Consider the following 21,960-nt stretch of genomic DNA (forward strand, 5'->3'; position numbering starts at 1 on the left):
GGACCCGCTCCCCACACGGGACTGGCGGCCAATGGGCGGCCGCGGCCCGCGGGGCGCTGCGGCGGGGCCGGGCCGGACCTGCGGCTGAGGGGGGAGGTGGCTGCTGTGAGGGAGAGGAGGAGGAGGAGGAGGAAGGCGGGACGGGGCTGAGGGCTGCCACCAGCCGAGCCCCAGGGGGCCTCTGTGCCTCACACCACGTAATAAGGCCCCGAGGGACCGGGTTAGTCAGTATCCTGCTGACCAGAGGCACCCCCATCCCCATAAAGTCCAAAAAAAAAAAAAGCACCAAAGACACACACCGCTTCTTAAAACTTTATTGATTTACCACTTAATTAAAGCATGGAATATTATAACAGTACTATACAGAGTATTTTCATGTAGAAAACTTTACATAGTTTTTTCATATTTTATAATTTCGCTATTCTCTCAAAAATGTATACATCCGTTGGGCAAAGTACTGCTCTTTAAATTATTGGTAGTAAATGCACTTAATACGGAGGTCCTCAAAAACATAGGCATTTTAAATAGGTGAAAACATACATTTTACACAGAAATAACAGTAAAGGTGCTGAACAAACAATTTACATACTAAAGGGAGCCGCACTTTTGACAGGAAAAGCTCAGTTTTAAAAGGTTCTGTATTTAATCCTTCAATAGACAGCAAAAAGTTGGGGGCTGGTTGCTTGCATTAGTGAAAGCTGTTCTGGATTGTTCTGGTTACAGCTCAGAAAGTGACATGAAACACAGGTAATAAACCTCTGAAAATAACTTCCTTGTAAGATGGTAGAATCAACGTGGAAGGGAGGTTTTAGGATTCTCATTACTGTCCCTCCCCTGCTTACCTGTTTCCTACAAGGTTCGAAAATAAGTAGCAATAAATACCATGCAGTCTCCATATTAATACCGTTATAGTTAAAATCACTTTATACTTTAATTTGTTGCATAACACTACTTCAAAAGTCTAACCTTGTTTTTATTACTCCATGTATTGCACAGATGTTGATCTCTACCAGGCCATGCTGACACAGAACCCTGCTCTCGTTCATAGTTCCACTGCAGCCTAGGAAACTACTACAGGCAAAGTCTTATCGTCAGCAGAGTCAGGACAAGATCAGAACCAGCAGTGATTACTGCAGGAGTTTTGGCTCAGCATTTTTAGCTTCCCGGAGATGTCTGTGGGTTATGATCTTTCTGACTGTATAGGGGAAAACAAAAAGCTGATGCAAATACAATTGTTTCAGGTATTACACTTAGCAAACCACTCTTATTGCTTTAACATCTACAATCAATTCAGAGAACTGAGACAGGATTAAGGCTGTGTCAATCCCACTGCATTCCAGTCCCCTCTTCTCCTTCATGAACTGCAGTAAGTCTAAAACGTTTCTAATGTCACGTGCCTAATTTCAGCAGTTTATAAATGGCATAAATACAATACAAGCTCTAATAAAAGGAGTCTCTCAGGACTAAGGCTGAAGGAAAGGAATGATTAAAGGCCCTAACTGTATATGTAGAGATAGTACAAATGTTGCACGTTAAAGAAAGCCCATGATGCAGTTGTAACTTCAGATTTGAAAATTATGAGACAGGAGTTGTAAGGCTTTCAGAACAATAAAATAAAGAATAATTATGCAACTCTTTACAGTTTTTGTTTTGATAGGTGATAAGGGTATACATTCAATGAGGCAGTGACATTCAAAAATCTGAAATATATATATTTTAAGGACTATCTAGGGCAGGAAGAAAAAAGAAGGACCTATTCTTACATATTTAAATATAATTAAAATAAATACATTTTTTTACTGTAGTTAAGAGACATTACCAGGGAACAAGCAACTATACTAAATGCAACACAAAAGGACATCTGAAATGCAGCAAGTTAAATATTAGCATTGCTTATTTTTCAGTCTTTTCCTATGGCAAAATGCAGCCCTATATTTCCTCCTACAAAATATTAGTGTATAGATTTATCTACAGGATGTTTAAAAGTTAGAGAGCTGCAATCATGGTTTACTTTTCTTTGGTTAAAAATAAAATCATGAAAGCCTTACTGGTATTATTGCCTGCAAAACAATTGCCAAACAATGCTTACATTGAACAAGCCAATTTACTGAAGAACGCTGTAAGAATCCTTTCGAAATAGCTCAAAAGAAAAAAATATTATATCCCAATGCTATGACAACTATGGCTGCCCTACCAGGAAATTCAACTTATAATGCAAAAGAATAGTTTGAACACAATACCATTTTTTCATTGTTGTTGTTAAATACTCTTATATTTGAGGTTTGCTGATATGAGTAGCACAATGATTAACATAACACTTTTGTTTACATATATTTTAGGAAGTGGAACTTCTCCATACTTTTCCATTTCAGAAAGTCCAAAACTTGAAATTAAAATTAGTTCAAAGGACAAAATTCAGTCCTGCAGTACTGCACTTGCAAATTGGTGTTACATCACAGAAACCTGATGCATTTGGAGGAAAGGAACATCTCCAGGGTAAGCAAACCTGTAGTGTTAAGTCACATTTGGTTCATATATACTTGGAAAGCAAAGAAATATATTGGTTACTGTTATAGTACATGAATGATCTTAAGTTTAATTTTGCTAGAGCTGTCATGAGAATTCAATTTTTACATCACAATAGGAACTAACAGCTGAAAACAGAAGTGATTTGCACAAAGACAAATCACAAGCTGCAAATCTGCAGTAAAAAGACAGAACTGGCTAGGTATTAAGGATAAGACTTATTGCTAAACAGACAATTGTTACTGAATACATTATGGTCATGGGTAAACAAGTTTTTTTTTTTTTTAATTGCTTTGAACCCTGTTTTTAATATTACTGTAGATGCTTTCTGTCCATGATTTGGCAATGTACAAAAGTCAATGGAAAGTTTAAAAGTCTTTTCTTTTTTTAATACCTTTAACTCAAAACTGACAAGCTAAATGGGGTAGATACTACTGTGTACTCCTGATGTAAAACCTTCCATAACAATGAAAATGAATCTTGGTAGGTGAAACACTGATAATAAAAGAAAATAGTTTTAAAGTGACTTGCTAAACAACAGGAAAACCGCTTCCTCAAATATCCTATGGGCTGTCCACTATGACACTCTGCTGGGTCTAGCCATGTGCACACAAAGAAAAACCCAGAATGATCTTGGGTGGTCATTAGCCACTGCAGTATAGTTTATTATGAACACGCGCTAACATCACAAGGCTATACAACTATATTCATTATTTCCAAGGGGCATAATTTCCATCAAGGAATTCAGCTGATTTATAAGATTTAGTTGGGCTGCAAGACTGAACAATTGATAAAAGACTAGAAGAGACAGACTCAATCGTAAGGATGACGAGCATTGAAACAAATAGACTTTACATCCACTGTATTAACTTTGTAAGCAACAATTTAAATAAAAACTGCTGATAGTCTCATAGGATGGACAGGAGTTTTTTTCCCCACCCACCCCCCAATCCCTCCCCAAATGCCACTGTGGTAAGAGTAACTCGCTGCTCTGTTGCTAGACCAGGGTTCCATTTTTTCCCCATCCACTTCAATCCATCTCTGGAACACAGCTTTATGTACAAGCAGAAGTAATCAACTCTACTTAGGGCTACCACGAAGGTAAGTGTGTCCCAGTTGTCCGTATTTGCTCCTCTGTTATGCAGATTTTGAACACAACACCTATACGCAGGAAGAACTTCCGTAGCACAGCTCGAAGCTCAGGAATCAGGTCAAATTGCATGATTTCACACAAGTACGGATAATAGGTTGAAGCATGTGCCCTAAACTATCAGAGGAGATAAGAAAAGAGAAAGTTATTCTCTATTCCTGTAGGAAAGCGCAGAGTTTCTCTCATAACACCGTAGCAACATGGACATCACTGAATTGCTGCTAAATGGTGAAAAACCAAATCACCACTACCACCAGTTTCTTCAAATATTGATAAACTGCAACAAAACATTCAAGACTATGCAGGAGTGAACTGGAATTACAAAATTAACAATACAAGGAAGAAAAAAACACCAAGAACAAACACCACACTTTTAAATTTTCCAATACAGCTGGAAAAAATACTTCTGGAATACTTCTGGAGAAAAAAAGCCACCCACAGCCTTAAGCAGAAGTTTTTCTTCATGTGATACTCCAGGGAATATTTGCATTCACCTTTTCCTCAAAAGGGCTGAGATCCCAAAGGTTGTTTTTCACCATTACTGTCAAGGAACTAGAATTCCAATTTTATAACGATGAAGTTTACCTCTGTAATTCTATGCACCTATAATACAGCCTAAGCACATCCTTTACTGCACACTCATGGTGCTTTTGTGTGAAAGCTCTGCAGTAACTGTATCAAGGTTTCTATACAACCCAATTTCATGGATGAAGTCCAATTCTCACTATGTGGAATGCTTGCTAAAAGATGGAAGTGTAATGATTACTGTATTTCAAAGAGAGTACACACTACATGCATCAGCAAAACAGCCATCTTGTGATATGTACAACAATAGAGACTGAATTCAATAAAAGCCAAGATGAAAACACCTGAATGCAAACAGAGATGGCATCCAGCCTGTTCTTACCTTTTCGTCATTGATTTTTAGTGTTTTTGTTAAAAGCAACAGCAGGAGATTGGTCCAAGCTTCTCTGTGGCTTTCCGAGTTCACGGTAATAAAATATGCCAGGGCTTCAGTGCATACACTAAAGAGATGTCACAGTTCAAACAGGCCATAAAGAAAATCCACAAGATGCATTTCTAACATGCACTGTTTGTCCTCTCATAGTGTATTTTGTTTTCATGTAAGATGAAACATACGTTCTGTTTAGATTATCACATTATACCTCTGAATCTTGTTCTGTACTCTGATATGAAAAGTATTCCTTCACTACCACTTTTTAAAAAGAAGTCAGTCAAGCAGGAAGGTGTTTCATTTATTTCAAATTAATTGTTTCCTTTTTGCTAGATTTGCTTTTAATAAAGAGCAGTCCTTTATATATCTTCATATGCTTTGCATGCTCTGCTCAGCAACTTAAAAATGGAACATTTGTATCCAAGGATACACCATGCATATTTCACTGAAAACAGAACACACCTGAACCAACTTGATATTCTTACCTAAGCAGTCGTTGTTGTATAGCATCCCAGGAATCTCGGTGGTTTTCATCCACATACATTCGAAAGAGTATTCTCAAGCAACAAGCCAAGCTGCTTGTCTCTTGTTTTAAGAGATTGGGTTTTGATTTACCCTTGAACCCTAGAAATCACACATAAGGAAAAGAGAACATTCACAGTTGTAGTTATCAGCCAAAATGTGAAGTTTATCAAGTACATCTCCATTAATGAACAGCAGCAGGTTATCTTTGTTTTTTTTTTTGCAGACAGTATTTCTTCCTCCTTTATGTTGACTGACACCTAATCTATTTTTATAAATATATTTAAATGCAGCAGTAACAACTATACAGTGCTGCTGCAATCAAAAAATAAGTAATTTAGAAGACAGAATTAACCTCAAGTCATCAGAAAAGAGACAAGGAATAAAACCATATGCTATCACATAAAATGTAGAGATTATTGCAGTAGCATACTTTTTGCACCTTGATAGGTAGAAGCCCTAACAGAGCTTAGTATATTTTTTTAACCAAACTAAACAAAAGCCTCACCTGCTCTCCACAACACAGTTCGTTGTTCGTAATTTGAATTAAAGGATTTTGAAAATGAATGAGACTCTTGCAAACAATCTAGTAACTTGAAGAGGTGATGCGAAGACATGTATTTATACATTCCTTGGTCCTCTGTGTCGATGTGGATATCTGCATCCAACGCATCTCGCTAAACCAAAGAGATCAAGACAGAAAGAACAGTGTCAGTAATATGTGAAGCATCAAAGTCTCTTAAGATTATATAAGAAGAGCATACCATACACCACTAACTCGAAATTCCATTTTTAGGTACAAGTGAAGTATTAGTTCAATACACCACAGCAAAACGTTCTGTCAAAGCTGTGGGTTCTTTTGTTGGAATATTTCAAAGAGAAGTTACGGTATATCCTGGTTATTGATAAGAAAAACTAATAATCTGATTGTCAGACTGCCAGGGAACACTGGAGATGGTCAAAAATCACTGCATAAGAGTAATACCACATATTCAGGGCAGTACAGAGAGCTAGAAAAACAAAGACTACATACTGTATTTTGTAAACACTGTGAAGCATTCAGTAATGTACTTTACTGCTCAACAGGTTATTTACGTGTCTGATGGTACCTGAGCTGCAGCCATGTGCTCAGCATCTTCCTTCTTGCTTGTTGCTGGATAGAACACTATATTATCAATTGTCTGTATCAATTCCAGCTGTACCACACACTTTATAAGGAGGCCAGCAAACAGTTTCTGGTCTAATGAAACAAAACAACAAAAGTTTCAGAAGCAACTTATGACAATCGACATACGATAAATTAGCAAAACATTATATTACCATTAGCATTTTTATATTTAATGATGCTGTGAATTACCTTATAAAAATAAAATTTGCCTAAAAGGAATAAATGCAAGTTTTAAAGACAAATTCAGTTTTTCAAGTTCACTATCAAGTACCCTAGAGCTTTCTCTAAAAGACTACACAAGGAGACTTAGAGTGGCTATAAAAGTTGATGTAATCAACTTGCATGTTTTCCTTACTTGTATAAGGACCACCTTTCCAGCTTTCATCCGTTGGATTTGAAAATTGACTGTGTCCTCTTTCTGAAGCATTTTTATCCACACTGCTTAAAGATTGGCGATCTAGGTCCAAATCCTAGAATAAAATTTAGAGCAATTTTTACAACCCAAAGTGCTAACTACCAACCAGCTATTAGAATCTTAGATTCAAAAAATTCCCGTATTGACTCTTTTTTATCTTAATTGGCATCACTGTCGAATACAAGTTAATGTCAATTTCAGTATTTGTTGTCAGCAAATACTAAAATGCAATATTTCAAAAGCTAACTTAACACACAACCTTTCAGCTTCCTTTGTTGCACTGGATTAACTCTTACCAGATGTTTTTCGGCTGAATCTTCCTCCATTCCTACAGGCCTCCAAGTAAGCAAGCTTCATAACAGAGGGAGGGGAAAAAAATAAAGTAAATATTGTTGCTCTGAAATCAGGTATAACAACTATGCTCTATGAACTTACACATGAGGAATAGTAGTTTTGAAGATTTCTAGCATACAATTGCATGTCTGGCCCCAGACTTCCGGGCTGAATTTCTGTCCATTTAGTATCACCAGGTTTTCTAGGCAGTTTGTACCTGATCGAGCCAACTGCTCATTATCTGTGGAAGACATGTTCCATATTTATCAACTTTTACAATATCAGTGTAAAATTAAGCACTCTACTATTGCTCCATTAACTTTTTTTTTTCCAATGTTGTGAAAGGCATGCTACTTCAGCTCAAAGCCTACTACATAAAACTACATTACAGTAAAATCAAGCTCAGGACTCTACAGAATAGAAAAACAGTGTTTGAAAATAGACTTCATGAGACTGAAATCCAAACAGGAAAGACAAAGGTCAAGAAAGAAGCAGAAAGGGAGCATACACTGGGATGAAGGAAGGAAAGCATGAATTTGAAAGTTATGATTTCCTCCAAGCTAGTCCCCCCCATTCCATACTAGTAATATGCAAGATTTCAGGCATAAGAGTCTGGGGGCCCAAATGAAAAAATATTTAGAAAGACATATCTACAAGCACTAGATGGTTGATAGAGAGAGAAAGAGGGGAAAAACAGTTAAAAAAATCAGAATGCATACATGCATATATATATATATATATATATATATATATAATATATATATATATAAATGAGATATTTAATCCACACAGCCAAATGAAGAAAGGCTGTTGCCAAAAGATTAAAGAGCTGTACGAAAATCTTTTGCTTGGTCCCAGTAGCACCATAAACACATTAATAGAAAAGCTGCCTACCTGATTAAATAGAACAACCCTGGAATATTTAAGATACTGTACACATCTATTAAATCACACATTGCCCTAAAGGTAGTTTTTATTCTTCCAAAATTCAGCTTACTTCCCCCTTCTTAAGTAATAAGTATTTCAAAAATGTATTAATCAAAATTAAATAAGCTACCTTGTTTTACACACCAGTGTAACTGTGCAAGTATGTCAGGAAGAAGGATCTCATTTAAAGCTTCATAGAATTGCGTAAAGACATCACAGATTGCATAAAGTGCGTGGTTGCATGTAGTGGTCATCCATTCAGATTTCTGTGACAAAAAATTAGAAGCTTTTACTTGTGTGTGGTTTCTACTGTCATGATAGCACTTGGCTTATGACTGGCTATTCAAAAAAGGAGGTAGTCTATGACAAGAAGTGAATTTAGATAAAACTGGAAGAGCCCCCAATACCTACTACTGATGATATCTTTTCAGAAGCATTTACTTGGCCATACGATAACTATTCAGATGACTATGCAGTTTCACAGAGCGTGAATATTCTCCTTGAACATATTCAGTCAGGCAGAACAGACAGGTCACTGGATACTATGAGAAGTTTTCCACATGGAAGCTATCTGCATTTGTCATGTTATAGATACCATTACAAATGGAGTTTGGGGCAGCATGAGCTGGAAATATACTGACATGACCAATGATACAAGCTGCAGCCTGGATTGTTTGAGTTCTTAAGAAAAAAATACTCTAGAGTTTGCTTGCTTATTTGTTTGTTTTACCTCTGTTTGTTGTTCAGGGAGTTTCATATTATCAAAAATCCGAAACACAATTCTGAACAGATCTTGCCACCAGTGCTTTTCAAATGTATGGCCATAACTCTTCATTATTTCAAACATCACCGTTAAGCCTCTGTAAACAAACAAAGATGATGTTAAAATGTGTACCTGTGATCCCTTCACTAAATGAAGGCAAACCAAAAACCAGAAAAGCCTTATTACCTTGTTCGAACATCTAATTTGCAACGATTGATGATACAAGAAAGTTCAAATAAAATGGGGAACCATCCTCTGACCCATACTCTGTCCCCAGGAGCAACGTTCATGTCATCACTTGTGTATTCTCTTAATACCTTGGAGATGAGCAGGAAAAAAAGATTAAAGAAAATCTCGAAAGTCTTTAATTATAACAGATTTAGATACCATTCATGCCACACAGACAGAATTGAAAATTTAGCTTAGTTTCTACTCTAACACTCAACTCCTGTCAAATATAAATCTGAGGCATACCTATTTGTGAAGATAGCTGGAAAAAATATATAGAAAACAAATATTTCAAGCCAATCAGTTTTACTTAAATTCTGCTAGAGACTTTAAAAATTGCAGAGGTTTGTACTTCAGGAAGCAAGTTTAACAATGATAGGTAAAAATTATACAAATTAGGCAATAAGAGAATCTTAATTCAGCTGTTGCACATAAACCCATTCTGCACTTTCCTGTCATATCAACTAGAGTACGCACATCTTGCAATGCTAACATAAAACTGTTATCTAACTCCAGGCTCTTTTCAACAATGTGATTATTATATTAATTATATTAAATAGTCACACAACAGACTGATGTACAAAACCATGTATGTTTATAACCAGTTTAACCAGATATAATTAGGATTATGGAACCAAGATGTTTTGTTTTCCAGGTCCTAGCATAGAAGTAAAAGGACTACTACTATCAGTTATTTCCATTTTCACTTTTAGCATTTTAACGATTCCTAGTTTATTGGTTACAGAACACCAAAATTACTCCTATTTCTGAATACACTTTTAATACAAACTCTTCCTGCTAGAAGACTGAAGTTCAAGTCTGAAAGCTCTTTCTTAGTTGTAAGAATAATCTCAATTAAACAGTAGAGGACAGTGAAAGAAAACACAAGGATTAAAAAAAATACCTGTGGTCTTTCTGAAACATATTTTGCACAATATCGGATAAGTCTAATTGCTTCCATGCTGGTGTCTGGGAATGCAACATTACAGGCAAACTCAGAAAGACATTTTACTGCATCTTGGAATGAATCAATTGCTGCTGGAAAGTGCTGTTGAAAAATATTTGCTGTCAAGAACAAACAAAAATCTTATTAAAACTTACTGGTATTAACATACAGATATGAACTGGCATTGATTTACTGAAGCCAGACATGGCATACCAGTACTGAACAGACAAACATAGAAGGAACAGATCTTCTGGATTAGGTAGTTCCATTTCTTTCCTTGTGCTCTTCCCCATCCTGTCCTCCTAGCCCCAGTACCACATGTTCTCAGGCTGGGCAATTTCTAATTTATATTCTAAGATTCTTTCATATTTTCTCATCTGGTTCAATTTCCTTTCACAGCGTACACCACCCAAAAATATTTTAAAATCTCTCTTAAAATATCTTAGAGAATAATAAGAGTAAAAATAAATAAATAAATAAATAATAGGAGTAAAGCTTAATGGTAGCTTCCCTGCTGTATATGAAGTTACATAAATTTACCTAAGCCACCCAAGCCTGAAGTTATTCAGATTCTGTATAAATAAAGGAAAAAGCATTTGATTTCATGCTTAATGGACAGACTGCATAGAAAACAAATTCACTGTATACAAGCTTTTGAACAAACTACAATTCCCAAGATCGACGTACTTCAAATTGGACTCAATCTTTGTAGGTACGTTCCAACTGAACTATTCTAATTTTAGTTCAAGTTGGCTAAAGAAGTTTTGCTACTTTTTGCATTTATTAATGCTGTCCATCACTCTTCTCCTCCCATGCTTATTAAATATTCCAATATTTAATGGGAATAGGGCAGTTTCAGGACACTTAAGAAAGCTCCCATCAATACTGAAAGTCTACTTCAAGAATATTCAAGTCAGTTGTCTTCCTTTGAAAGTGGCAGCAGTGTGTTGTTCAAACACAGTTTTAGAGCAGGTAGCCTGTATGAAATAAACTCTACAAGTTATCACCTATCAGTGTCACAAGAATCGTGATCCCCACCATATGAAATTGAAACAGCATGGAAGTTTGTGAAATCTATTAATACAGTTTTCCTAATCCAAATTAATTTATTGCAACAGAGATGGGCAACATAGGAACTTACTGAATTTATTCATGATTTGAAGAGTTCTGTAGCAAGGAATTATTTTTTTCCTACCCACAGGAAAAAATTCCTATCCCATTCCTATCTATTTTTTTCCTGTCCATAAAAATCAGTAGACTTAACAGATAAGACCTAGCTGCAGAGTTTAAAGAGTTTACTTGCAAGACATTGTATTTATTTACTAGGGAATACAAAGCTGATATGCAGATGGGCCTTTTAAACCAGAGTCACAGCAGCTAAGCTAATTTGGGTACTTGCATCGGTTCGGAACTACTTACTAACTATATGTGCTGTAGTTTGAAAGGCCAGCTCCACAATATTCCCATCATGGTCTGATGCTGCTTGGTGAAAGACTGCAAAGATATTTTTCCAGCCTGAGCGAATATTGCCAGCTTGGGAGTTCACCATCTGAGCAATACAGCGTATTACCATGTCCCGAATAGTTGGAGATCTTAAAAAGATGGAAACCAACACTATGTCAACTACCATGTCCACTTACAAGACAATTCAACCCACACAAAGTAGAAATAAAGCAAGCTAACAAATACCAGTCCATCACACCTGTTTTTCTTCATAATATGCTCAAAAGGCCTTAAGAAGTCTTTCTGGAAACGGAAGTTGGCTAACTCTCCCTTCTCAAGAAACTTCATGGACAACTGCCTTAATGAGTCTACTGCAAAGATGGCAACATCTTCATTAGGGTTACATCCAACCTAGAAGAAATACAAGTTTTCAAGCACTTATATAAGTAATACATTAGCCAGTAATGTACCTATCATTCAAGTTTCATGGTCAGTCCACTGAGAATTTCAAGCACATTCTAGTTTTCAGATATTTAGAAAATAGGGAGCTGTCTCAGTCATTTGAGACATCTAAGCAGCTCCATGCATTTTGTATGCAACAATAGCATAAGAAAAAACAACTAGACACTCAAAAAACAAACCACAGAAAATCAGTTAGAAAAACACATGGTACAACTTCCTAAGAAAAATAACTTCGTTGTTTCAGGATTATCCGTACGTATCTTAGAGGAAAACTAACTTGGAATTTGATCAGGAGGATAAGACAGTGGCGTATATGAAGAAGTATAAACATCAAATCATATAATAAAGTGATTAAAGATCATTCTCAAACATTTTCATGCCTGTTTATACCCTTTAAATGTTGATGTCTTTTTCACTTTTTTTGCTAGAATCTGGTTGTCTAATTAAACATTGTTAGGACTACTCCAAATCAACTGCTGAGAAGTTTGCGCCTTTTATGTATTTTTTTTTTTTACACCACAACCTACACCACTCAAGAACATTAGAAGAAAAAGATGATTAAACAAGTCCTGCCACATTCATACATGTTCTTTAACTTGATTTTTAAAAATACCTTGTTGAAGTGATCTCCAATCACTTGCCAAATCCTCGACCACTGCAACCTAATGCGATTCATGTTGTAATAGGATATCTCCACTATCTTCTGCAGACTGAACATGCGTGGATGGTGTGGGGAAGCCAGCTCATCCATAGAAACAGCACACAGCCATCTGACAAAGTCAACTGAACATTAAAACACTACTGTAAATTCAGGATGTTACACTGAAAAAATTCCTGTAACCCACCACACAGTCAGCATACATACCTATCGCGTTTCCATCCAGTCTAGTCGATCCTGTAAATATCCTGTGGAGGAAATAAATGTGTTGCAGATTTAGCTGCTCAAGAGTCAATCACACATCAGTGCTGTAGGCAATTGTCAGCATCTGTCCTGGAGGTACTTCACAACCCTCAACACCATAACCTCTGCAACTGTTTTAATCTTTGGTAGCAGCTCATGTTCCTTTCCTAAGTCTAAGCAGACTCTTCCCTGCTGCAAGTCACAGTCTGCTATGCTTCTTCCAGGAAGAAGCATTCCACAGCAGGAAACAGGTACAGGCTCATATTTTTGTTCAGTACAAGTAGCTCTGGAACTCTCATTTGGTTGATAACATGTTAAATAGCATTGAGGGAGTGAAGAGACATTAAGAGAACTTTGCTGCAAGACTCTGCTGGGCCAGCCACTCGCTTGTTCTTTACATGGTTCGAGAGTACTCTAAGTTGTGGCTGTCAAAACAGCCACAGAACTAGGGATCCTTAAGACTATTGTCCCTTCCTCCCCTTTAGCTGTTCACAGTCTTGACAGAAGTTAAAATCACTGACTGTGATCCACATAAAACCACTGGTAAGTGTAGAATACTCCCAAATCTATGACGTAGTACATACACATCATGTTACAATAAATACTACAAGCTTGAATATGTGATTAATTCTGCTTCCAACATACAGCTTATGATAGAAGCATCTCTTTATCCAACATTTTAGAGAGACGGATGAACAAGATAATGTTTTGGACAAGAATACAGTTATTAATGAATGAAAAGCTGCAGAAGAGCAACTAAAGAAATGCTGAAACACTGAGGTTCACAAGACCAAAGAAAACTGCATGATTTAATAGAATTAGGACATATCTTCATTTCAGATACCAGTCCACTTTGGGCTAAATCTGGCAGGGGAAATCCACATACACAGGATGCACGCAACACAAATTACACAGTATCAGCCTCTTTCTCAGACCAGAAATAGGCTTCAAGAACAAAGGTCCCTGATAGTCTGCAAATAACATGAGGATGGTCAGTAACTTCAAGCCACGTTTTCCCCAGAACAAGTATTGTATTCTAAGTACCTGTCTACTGCTACCACTACACTCTGTGAACTGGTCTCTCCCACTGACTCTTGAATGCTTGCCATATGCCGTTTATCAGCTCCACTTCCAACAAGGTTACCTGCAATAACAGCCAATAGATATCAGTACTTAGCATTATGAAATCATGACCTTATAGTAACCTTAACTTTATACAAGTAAACAAAGATAAGCAACTACTGCATCCAATTACCTTGTGAATTTACATGGAGTACACAGTGCCTTTGCCTGATCTGCGTCAGATTATGACAAAATTCAAAAGCAGTAAGAGGCACTTTTTTTTTTATGAGGGCATTGTGTCTTGGCCATCATGTTAATTAAGATGAAATGCTGTTAATAAGATTGGAACTGATAAAACAGCAAGCCCAAAATGCAGAGATAAGGAATTTCTTTGGAGAAAACAATTATCAGTCATTGTAATGTTCCTAAAGATAAACAATTTATGTTTTTACTTCTAAACAGAGCATGAAAAGGAAGAACAGATAACACTGGTATGAAAACAATGACTTCGTTTGTATATCAAAACAGCTTTGACAACATCACATTCCAACAACTAAATCTTGAGTTTTGTTAAATAGCTTAACACAACTGAAGTAATTAAAATAGGAATGTATTTGGTAATTATTAAAACATCTTTAAGTATAAATTGTTTTTTGTTTAAGTTCCATTAATCCTAATACAGTTTCCACTGGAAGCAAGTAAAAACATTTTTGTATCTTATAACATTGAACTTTCTCAGCCATCATACTTCACTTATGCATCTTCATGAAGTCCATGATTAATCATCTTACCTAATCCCAGGCCCATAAACTCTTCCCCTCCAGACGCATAGCCTTTAATGCTTCCTTCCCTTTCACGCCCAGCACCAGATAAATACCGAGTTTTCACTCCAGTTCCTATAAGTTGTGCTAGTTCCAGCTGGCTAATACATTTCAAGATCTGAAAACAAAGATATTTAAACACTGTTTCTGAATATCATACATTTATTCCTAACACTCTCCAGATTATCTAACCTCTAAAACAACTTGGACAACTATAACAGTTCTGATGTAACTGAAACAACATTACTAATACAACTGGAAATAAAGTTGCATTGAATGATTCATTCCCTACCACCAGCTGCCATGAATCATTCCCATACTAGAGGAACAAATAAACAGTACTAAGAAATCTAACTTGGATCTCTAACTATCAGAAGAGACCATTTTATTACTTCTACAGCACCAACTTTCAAAACTATGAACAGCTTCACCATTCCAGAGATGAAAAGATTGCATCATTGCAGCTGCCACTGTGCCATGATGTTCAGTGCACATAGTGAAAATGCCACTGCTGTGCCTTGCTATAGGCACAGAAGGGACCTTCTCTTCTTTCCTTACACCCCCACTGAAACATCCCTTTTACTGGCACAAGCATTTGTAGGGGTGTACTTTAAACCACGTCCAAGTGACTTGTCAGCTAGAGTCCCTTTTGGCTCCTATCACCATGCAGCCAAAGACTAGTGCCAGAGAAATTAACGCAGCAGGAATGACCCTTTCAGCAGCATCACAGATTTGTATCTGATTGAAGAGTTTCTGGAAAACATGCTTTATGAAAATATACATGATCCTGATAGATTATCCTTGTCTGTCCCGCACTAAATTATTCTGGCCACGATTCTTCACTCAGTTGTGGTGTAGAAGTACCCAACCACTGCACAGAGAAGTCTGGAGCTGTGAGGTGGAGTGTTTTTGTTTATATGAATAAGAAGGTAATAGTTTCTGTGCAAGATTCCCTGAAGTCAAATGCAGTTTCAGTATGGTTTTAATTCCATATCAAATGTACCTATCAACATTATAATACTGGTTACACAGTGTGTAGAGAGCCTACCAAAAAAAATTAGCGTCCTCCCCTCTCCCGCCTTTTTTTTTTTTTTTAAATAAACAAAATAATGCACTTACATTGATATTTCAAGCAGAGTTCTGATACATCCTGGGAGGTAGATGCAGTTACTAAAGACTGAAAGTAGTGAGCAAATCAAAACAGCAAAATCCTGCAAGTTTTCAAAGGACAATGCAGTTGCACTACTTAAGCTATTCAAATTTTTACCTCATGCCAAGAGTTCCCGAGATAGTTGCCATCTGTGTGAGCGACTGTAATAAGTGTCTTAATTGTATCTATGTTCTTCTGTTTCATTTCTGTAATACTGGAACTGGCGGTCAACAAGGAAAACCGAGCAAGGGCCTGTACATAAGCATCTCGTTCAAGCTATGAGACAGAGAAACAAGTCATTGTAATCAAGTCTCTGAAGAGCTACAGAAGGATACTTCTCCAGCATGCCTATGCAATTTTCTTCTACGTAGTCAGTGACTATATTAGAACACTTTTCAGCACAATGAAAACAGTAAGCAAGCTGGCAAATGCTCTTAACAGGACTTGGCAATAAAAGGCAAGCAGAATTTGAGAAAAGCTTTAACATTTAAAGATCTTCAACTAAAAAGAGATGGTACTGTTTTATTTGACCATTTCAACAACGTATGTAAGCTTTGTTTTCTCTTTGCAAGTTATTTGCAATTCCCCATTCCATTCCTCCATCTCCCTCCCAGAATCTACACTGCCTACATTAGCAATCCCCATGCTCAGTATCACACAAACCTGCATTCCGAAGATACAGGCTATTCGAATTGCACATCGTATTCCTTCCAAACAAAGGGATGCAACTTCTGTGTCATCACAGTTCTGCAAACCAACACTGTAAGCTGCCAACAATGGCGTCCATACAAGCTAAAGAAAGGAAGAAACAAAGTTCAGGAATTTGCTAAGATTTTAGCCCAAAACACTGCACAACATGGACCAAATATATCCAAAATAAAACCCATGTGTTACATTCTCTCAAAGTCATTTCCCCACTTTTTTTCAATGCTTGAAACTCTTAGCAATGAAAACACTTGGTTAATTTCACACACTCACTTTGAACATGGGCCTGACATGGTCCAGATGAGTGGCACTAGTAAAAGGAGCCTTTGCATGGCTTACTGCCTCCATGAGAGCTTTAGCAGTTTTAGCCATTTGTTCCATCTCCAAGTTGTACAACAGCCTCCGCTGCTTCTCATTAGCTACACCTAAGGGAAACACCACACAGATGCATTGGTTTGTTTTCATAACAGCACAATCCACATCTTCTTATTGAGTATCACAAAAGTTATATGAAGGTGTTCCAAACAGAATCCAAATGTGTCTTCCACAAGTGTTAGAATTCAGGAAGCTGTCATAGGTCACAAGCAAGGTGCTCTACTACTAAAAACCACACGCCAACTTAAGACTTTATTCTACACAATGCAATTAATTCAGCAATTTATTATATGCCATGTGTTGTGACCTAATCATTGGAAATCAGAGAGGCATACTCTATCAAGTCAAGTCACTCCGCTTATAAAAATGGATGGAAAATGCTTCATTGCTTAGGCTGACATGCTCAGTACAAAACCGGCTATCACCAATTTGAAGAACAAATTACTAACTGTGTTTCTTTACCCTTACACTAAAGATTGCAACTTCACTTTTTAAGAAGATAAATTCTATTCCTGTTCTGATCCAGGAAACTTGCAAGTGGCACAAAAACACCAGAAAAGCGCTATGCTGAAGATTCAGAATTCGCTAAATAGAATTAAATGAATAGCCACTATCCTGAGGAAGCAGAGTACAACCAGAGATAATGGTTTCTACAAATACACTACATGCATAAGTCTCTTTCAAACATTATCATAATGTGACATAACGAGACTGTAACATTTATCAGCCTTTGAACTATGCCATGCTACTGATAAGGAAACAAAAGCATACCTGCTGTCTAACATTTTACTAATTAGCAAAGCAAGCGCTACCACCTTATTTTACCACTTCCCTCACACTTCCATTAAAAAAAACATTACAGTTTCTAGTGCCTCTCTGCAATGGTGCTGGATGCACTCACACAGTTATGTTTCCATCATGGAAGAAGCTGCATTAATCAATAACTGAGACAGTTTCATTCCAGATATGGATATTAGCATTCTAAATTTAATTTATTTATTGCACAAAGTTTTTTCAAAAGGGATCTGAACTGCACTATGCCATCCTGAAAGTTAATGCAATAGTTCAGAATACTGTGGTCATTCCAGTTTCTAGTTCCTTCTTACTTGGTTTACTACTCTTGGTTGTAATTGCGTATTCTTTTGTCTCTTTCATAGCAATTTTCTTTCCTTCTATTTCTTCATAGATCGTGGATAAATACTCTACTGGAAGGTCTTTACTGTCATTGATTCCTCGATTCATTTTAATATATTGTTCCTTTGTCATTTTATTCTTTACCTGTAAAAAAAGAATCAAGGTATCAGACTTTGCATGCCAAGTTCCAAGGAAGTCTGAACTTTTACAAGTCTGTTTTTGTTTGTTTTTGATTTCTACCTGTGGACTGTGCAAGTCTGTAGTCAGCATTATAATAGAGTATGCCAAAACATAAGCAGTGTCAGCACTAGCAAAAAGTGTTTGCCTATGAGAGGAAAGAGGGAAAAACAAATCAGGTTATTAATAGGCTTAATTCCTCTATCCATTAGCTCTATTTCAACATGCAAGAAAAATACCCAGAAGCAATATGTATTTAAATAGATCATAGACTCAAGTTAGTCTTCAGAAACGCATGAAGCCCCAAATTTTTTTTTGTTTTTATTTGTACCTTAAAACCTAAAAGCAACATCTTTGCAAAGCTGGATACAAATGATGACTAGGGGATTTTCAAAGGCACTCCCAAAAGATTATATTTTATCCTTCTTTGGCTCACCATATAAAAGCTGAGCAACAGCCTATTTTTCACTCCCAGGGATTCATCAAGAATTATACAAAACCAGACCCTGTGATACACCAACAGGACTACAGAATGGGAATCAATTAAACATGAACACCTAGCAAAACATCAGTGCTAGTTTGTTTATTGCATTAGAAACAAAAACACTGTCTCCTTGATGTCAACTAACATACATGCATCTTTGTTCAGCATGTAATTGCAAGCAAAAAACATATGTAATATCTTATCAGTTATTTAAGCCATGTATTTTTAGTTTAGCAGTTACTATTGCTCATTGCTGTTGTTTACTCTTGACTAACCCACATTTATCAAAAACCAGAATAGCTAACACACAGACAATTTAACATACTTAGGGCTTCCCTCTTCCAGTAATTCCTTCTAGGAAGTGTTTGGAAAATAATGAAATGCTGCCATCCATACGCTTTCTATATGTTTTACCTAGCTGATGAAGATGTCCTGCAGCAATATAAGTAACAAGAACTGCTCTCCCACACAGACCTGTAGAAATACCCGACCCGGTAAGAGTGGGAGTTATACCTTATGGCTAAGGGCCATGAACAAAACAGCCATTTTTCAGGTACTTATCCAATACAAAGGTTTTGATTTACCGTTGGTTGCACTCAATATATCTAGCAGCAAACTTCTCCATTAATCTATCAATCTTCTGGGCTTCACCTGGCAGCCGGAAGCCTTCCAGAAATATACGTAGAGCAGAGACAAAGTCTTTCCCACAGAAATCAAGCTGGTCTACATAGGCATACATCACTTCCTTGTTAAACTTGTTGCTTTCCCCAAGAAATTCCCCTACTTGAGTCTAAAAAACACAAGAGACAGTTATTACTGTGTAATCCAACTGCCAGCTTCGCAATAAAGTTCAGAGTACAAGAGTTGCACACCAGTGAGTTTTGTAAGACTTCACTAAGCAGGCAGAGCAACCGTTACAAGGATGCCAAGAAACCAGTCTCAGTAGAAAATGGATTTAGCTTGCATATTCTTGCTTCCCTCATTCCCCATGGTGAATTCTGCATTACTGGAGGGCCAAGGAAAGGTGAATTGCACCCAATTTCACATGCAGTGGAGAATGCTTTGCCACTGCGGCACATGATATTCCTTTGCTAGCAAGATATTGCTAATGTAGATATATATATAAAGCCATGTGTTCCTGTTTATGGGGACCCCTTCAGCACTTTATTGTAAACACAATTACTTTACTAAAAAGCCTGGGACAGCAAGTAAAGAGAAAGCAGCATTGGAATTAAGTATATTCATTAGAGCCCTTAGTTTCTAGTTATCTTTTAATTAAATATGAACTCTGAGTGCATACACAAATATCAGACGATGACAGGGGCAAGAGTATTCTTGTTAAAACATTATGAATTATCTTATGTTGCCCATAGTCTTACAGAACAGAGACGTTCTTCTTGGTGCAGAAACTGTGCAATGTCCTCTGCTGTAGTACCAAGCATTCCCTGCTCCTGCAGATATTGTATTCCTCTCTTTGGTTTTTTGTTAAACCTATTCACAAAAACAGGGAGAAAGGTGATAGATATAATTGAAAACATCCCCGCCAATAATGTTTTAGTTTTAAAGAGCTGTTATAAACCAAACACTGACTTGCAGTTTTGTCTTTTTCAAAGTTAGGAAAAGGACAAAGAACATGCAATAAATACAAGAGCTGTATCACGCAACAGGCTATATCTCATAAGGTACATTCAGTTGCTAATAAGGTTATAAGTTACTGCTACCATTAAAAACTGACTACTTGAAATACCTGAAATTGGAGAATTTCCATGAAACATTAAAAATGTCGCTGTTCGTAACATTTATAGGCAAAGATCTCCAAATAAATGAAACAGAAATAAACTATTGCTGGAAAAATCATTTAATTACAACTGTTTCAATAATAGACAACAAATGGTTTAAGAGCTAGAAGACAACTTTAAGCCTGTCCGCTCAGATCAGTTTCTATCTAGGTGTATACATACACACTTTCCTCTCTTGTGTGGCTGAACCAGCACAAAGGAAAGCTATGAAACCACACCCCACTCCACCCAAGATTTCACTGGATTCCTTTTTAACCATGACAGCCTCCAGTGTTAGTTTTGACAGCAGTAGGCAAGAGCCTTCCAGATTAAAATCAACTTGTGTCCCTGCACGTGTGACTGTCTAAGACCAGAAGAAACAATATGGTTGTATGTATCATTTCTTTACTAGCAAGTTTTTATTTTCTTCTCATACTGAACTTACAGCTCTATCCCATGTTCAATTATTTCCTTTTGTTGTTTGATGACTTCAAATTGCTCAGGGTCATCTGGGACAGAGGTCTGGGTACCAACACTTCCAACTCCTGATGACACCGTGGAGTCCAAGGAACTGACACTACTCCGTCTCCCTCCACTCTCAAGGCATTTCCCTTCAGCCATTTCCTGTTCAGATGGTTTGTACGAACCTATTTATAAACACGGAGAGACTTAAGTCATCCTGTTCAGCAAAAAAAACATTTAGTCAGAAAAACTTCTACTAGATGTTTATGAGCCAAAATTCTTATTTGAGTAGGTTTACTTTTTGACAGTCTACACTACATGAATAAGCTATATGGATGCAATTCTAAAACAGTTCAGCAAAAGGAAAAAGAGCATTAGCTCTGGATGGAGAAAACTTGCACTTCAACCTCGCAACTGTAAGATTTGTCACATTTCTTGCTCTACATAAATCAGCTTTTCTAGTGTTGACAATGGCCTGGCTAATAGTCTTAAAACAGAATCTGGTTATTTGAGCCAGACGTTCAAAGAATCAGTTACTGCAACATCACTAATAACCATCTGTAAAAATATTTTACTTTTATAAACAATTTGTCACGCAAAAACATAGCATCTACACTGCTGAATGACTTTCAAACCATAAGGAAACACAGGGACAAACTTACTTAAACAAACCATCTTACCCAAGCTAGCCTGATGATTGGGGTTCACATAAAGGTCTTTGCTCCATTCTACCATACACTTTAAAATAGAAACCAAACATTCAAGTCCTTTTTTCCTCAGGCTTAGTTCCTAAAAATATCCAACAACAACAAAAAACAAAAAGCAATACACATTATATATACACAATATATTATAGTTTTAGGATGCATTACATCACACCATTCACATCTTAATAAGTTTATCAGTTAGTGGAAGACCTATTGATTACAGAAAGTAAATTTCTGTCCCTTGACTATTTAGGCTGGATACATCCAGGTCAAAAACAACCATAACCAGACTGACGCCACATTCCTGCTGCTTCTGCAGATGGTCTACTGCCAACTAGTAAGTACAACCAGAGGATGATATACACC

General features: G+C 36.9%; 1 protein-coding gene across 2 annotated transcripts in view; it reads right to left on the reverse strand.

The window, feature by feature from the left end:
* Window positions 1–298: 298 nt before the first annotated feature.
* The window catches only part of ARFGEF2 (ARF guanine nucleotide exchange factor 2), a 61,296-nt gene continuing 39,634 nt past the window's right edge, over window positions 299–21,960 (reverse strand). For both annotated transcript variants that reach the window (XM_083802156.1, XM_083802155.1), the window contains exons 13-39: window positions 21,568–21,676; window positions 20,871–21,072; window positions 20,027–20,138; window positions 19,232–19,437; window positions 18,227–18,311; window positions 17,959–18,130; window positions 16,751–16,902; window positions 16,436–16,564; window positions 15,890–16,048; window positions 14,593–14,740; window positions 13,784–13,883; window positions 12,704–12,744; window positions 12,452–12,621; window positions 11,636–11,787; window positions 11,353–11,525; window positions 9,892–10,052; window positions 8,946–9,076; window positions 8,727–8,856; window positions 8,127–8,262; window positions 7,172–7,310; window positions 7,033–7,087; window positions 6,677–6,791; window positions 6,263–6,393; window positions 5,662–5,830; window positions 5,117–5,255; window positions 4,584–4,701; window positions 299–3,793 (exon numbers count right to left, since the gene is read on the reverse strand). In XM_083802156.1, coding sequence (XP_083658282.1) covers window positions 3,617–3,793; window positions 4,584–4,701; window positions 5,117–5,255; window positions 5,662–5,830; window positions 6,263–6,393; window positions 6,677–6,791; window positions 7,033–7,087; window positions 7,172–7,310; window positions 8,127–8,262; window positions 8,727–8,856; window positions 8,946–9,076; window positions 9,892–10,052; window positions 11,353–11,525; window positions 11,636–11,787; window positions 12,452–12,621; window positions 12,704–12,744; window positions 13,784–13,883; window positions 14,593–14,740; window positions 15,890–16,048; window positions 16,436–16,564; window positions 16,751–16,902; window positions 17,959–18,130; window positions 18,227–18,311; window positions 19,232–19,437; window positions 20,027–20,138; window positions 20,871–21,072; window positions 21,568–21,676 — 3,711 coding nt within the window. In that variant the 3' untranslated portion in view covers window positions 299–3,616. The remainder of the gene's footprint in view (window positions 3,794–4,583; window positions 4,702–5,116; window positions 5,256–5,661; window positions 5,831–6,262; window positions 6,394–6,676; window positions 6,792–7,032; window positions 7,088–7,171; window positions 7,311–8,126; window positions 8,263–8,726; window positions 8,857–8,945; window positions 9,077–9,891; window positions 10,053–11,352; window positions 11,526–11,635; window positions 11,788–12,451; window positions 12,622–12,703; window positions 12,745–13,783; window positions 13,884–14,592; window positions 14,741–15,889; window positions 16,049–16,435; window positions 16,565–16,750; window positions 16,903–17,958; window positions 18,131–18,226; window positions 18,312–19,231; window positions 19,438–20,026; window positions 20,139–20,870; window positions 21,073–21,567; window positions 21,677–21,960) is intronic.

This window comes from Anser anser, assembly GCF_964211835.1.
Source record: "Anser anser genome assembly, chromosome: 16".
Taxonomy (NCBI): domain Eukaryota; kingdom Metazoa; phylum Chordata; class Aves; order Anseriformes; family Anatidae; genus Anser; species Anser anser.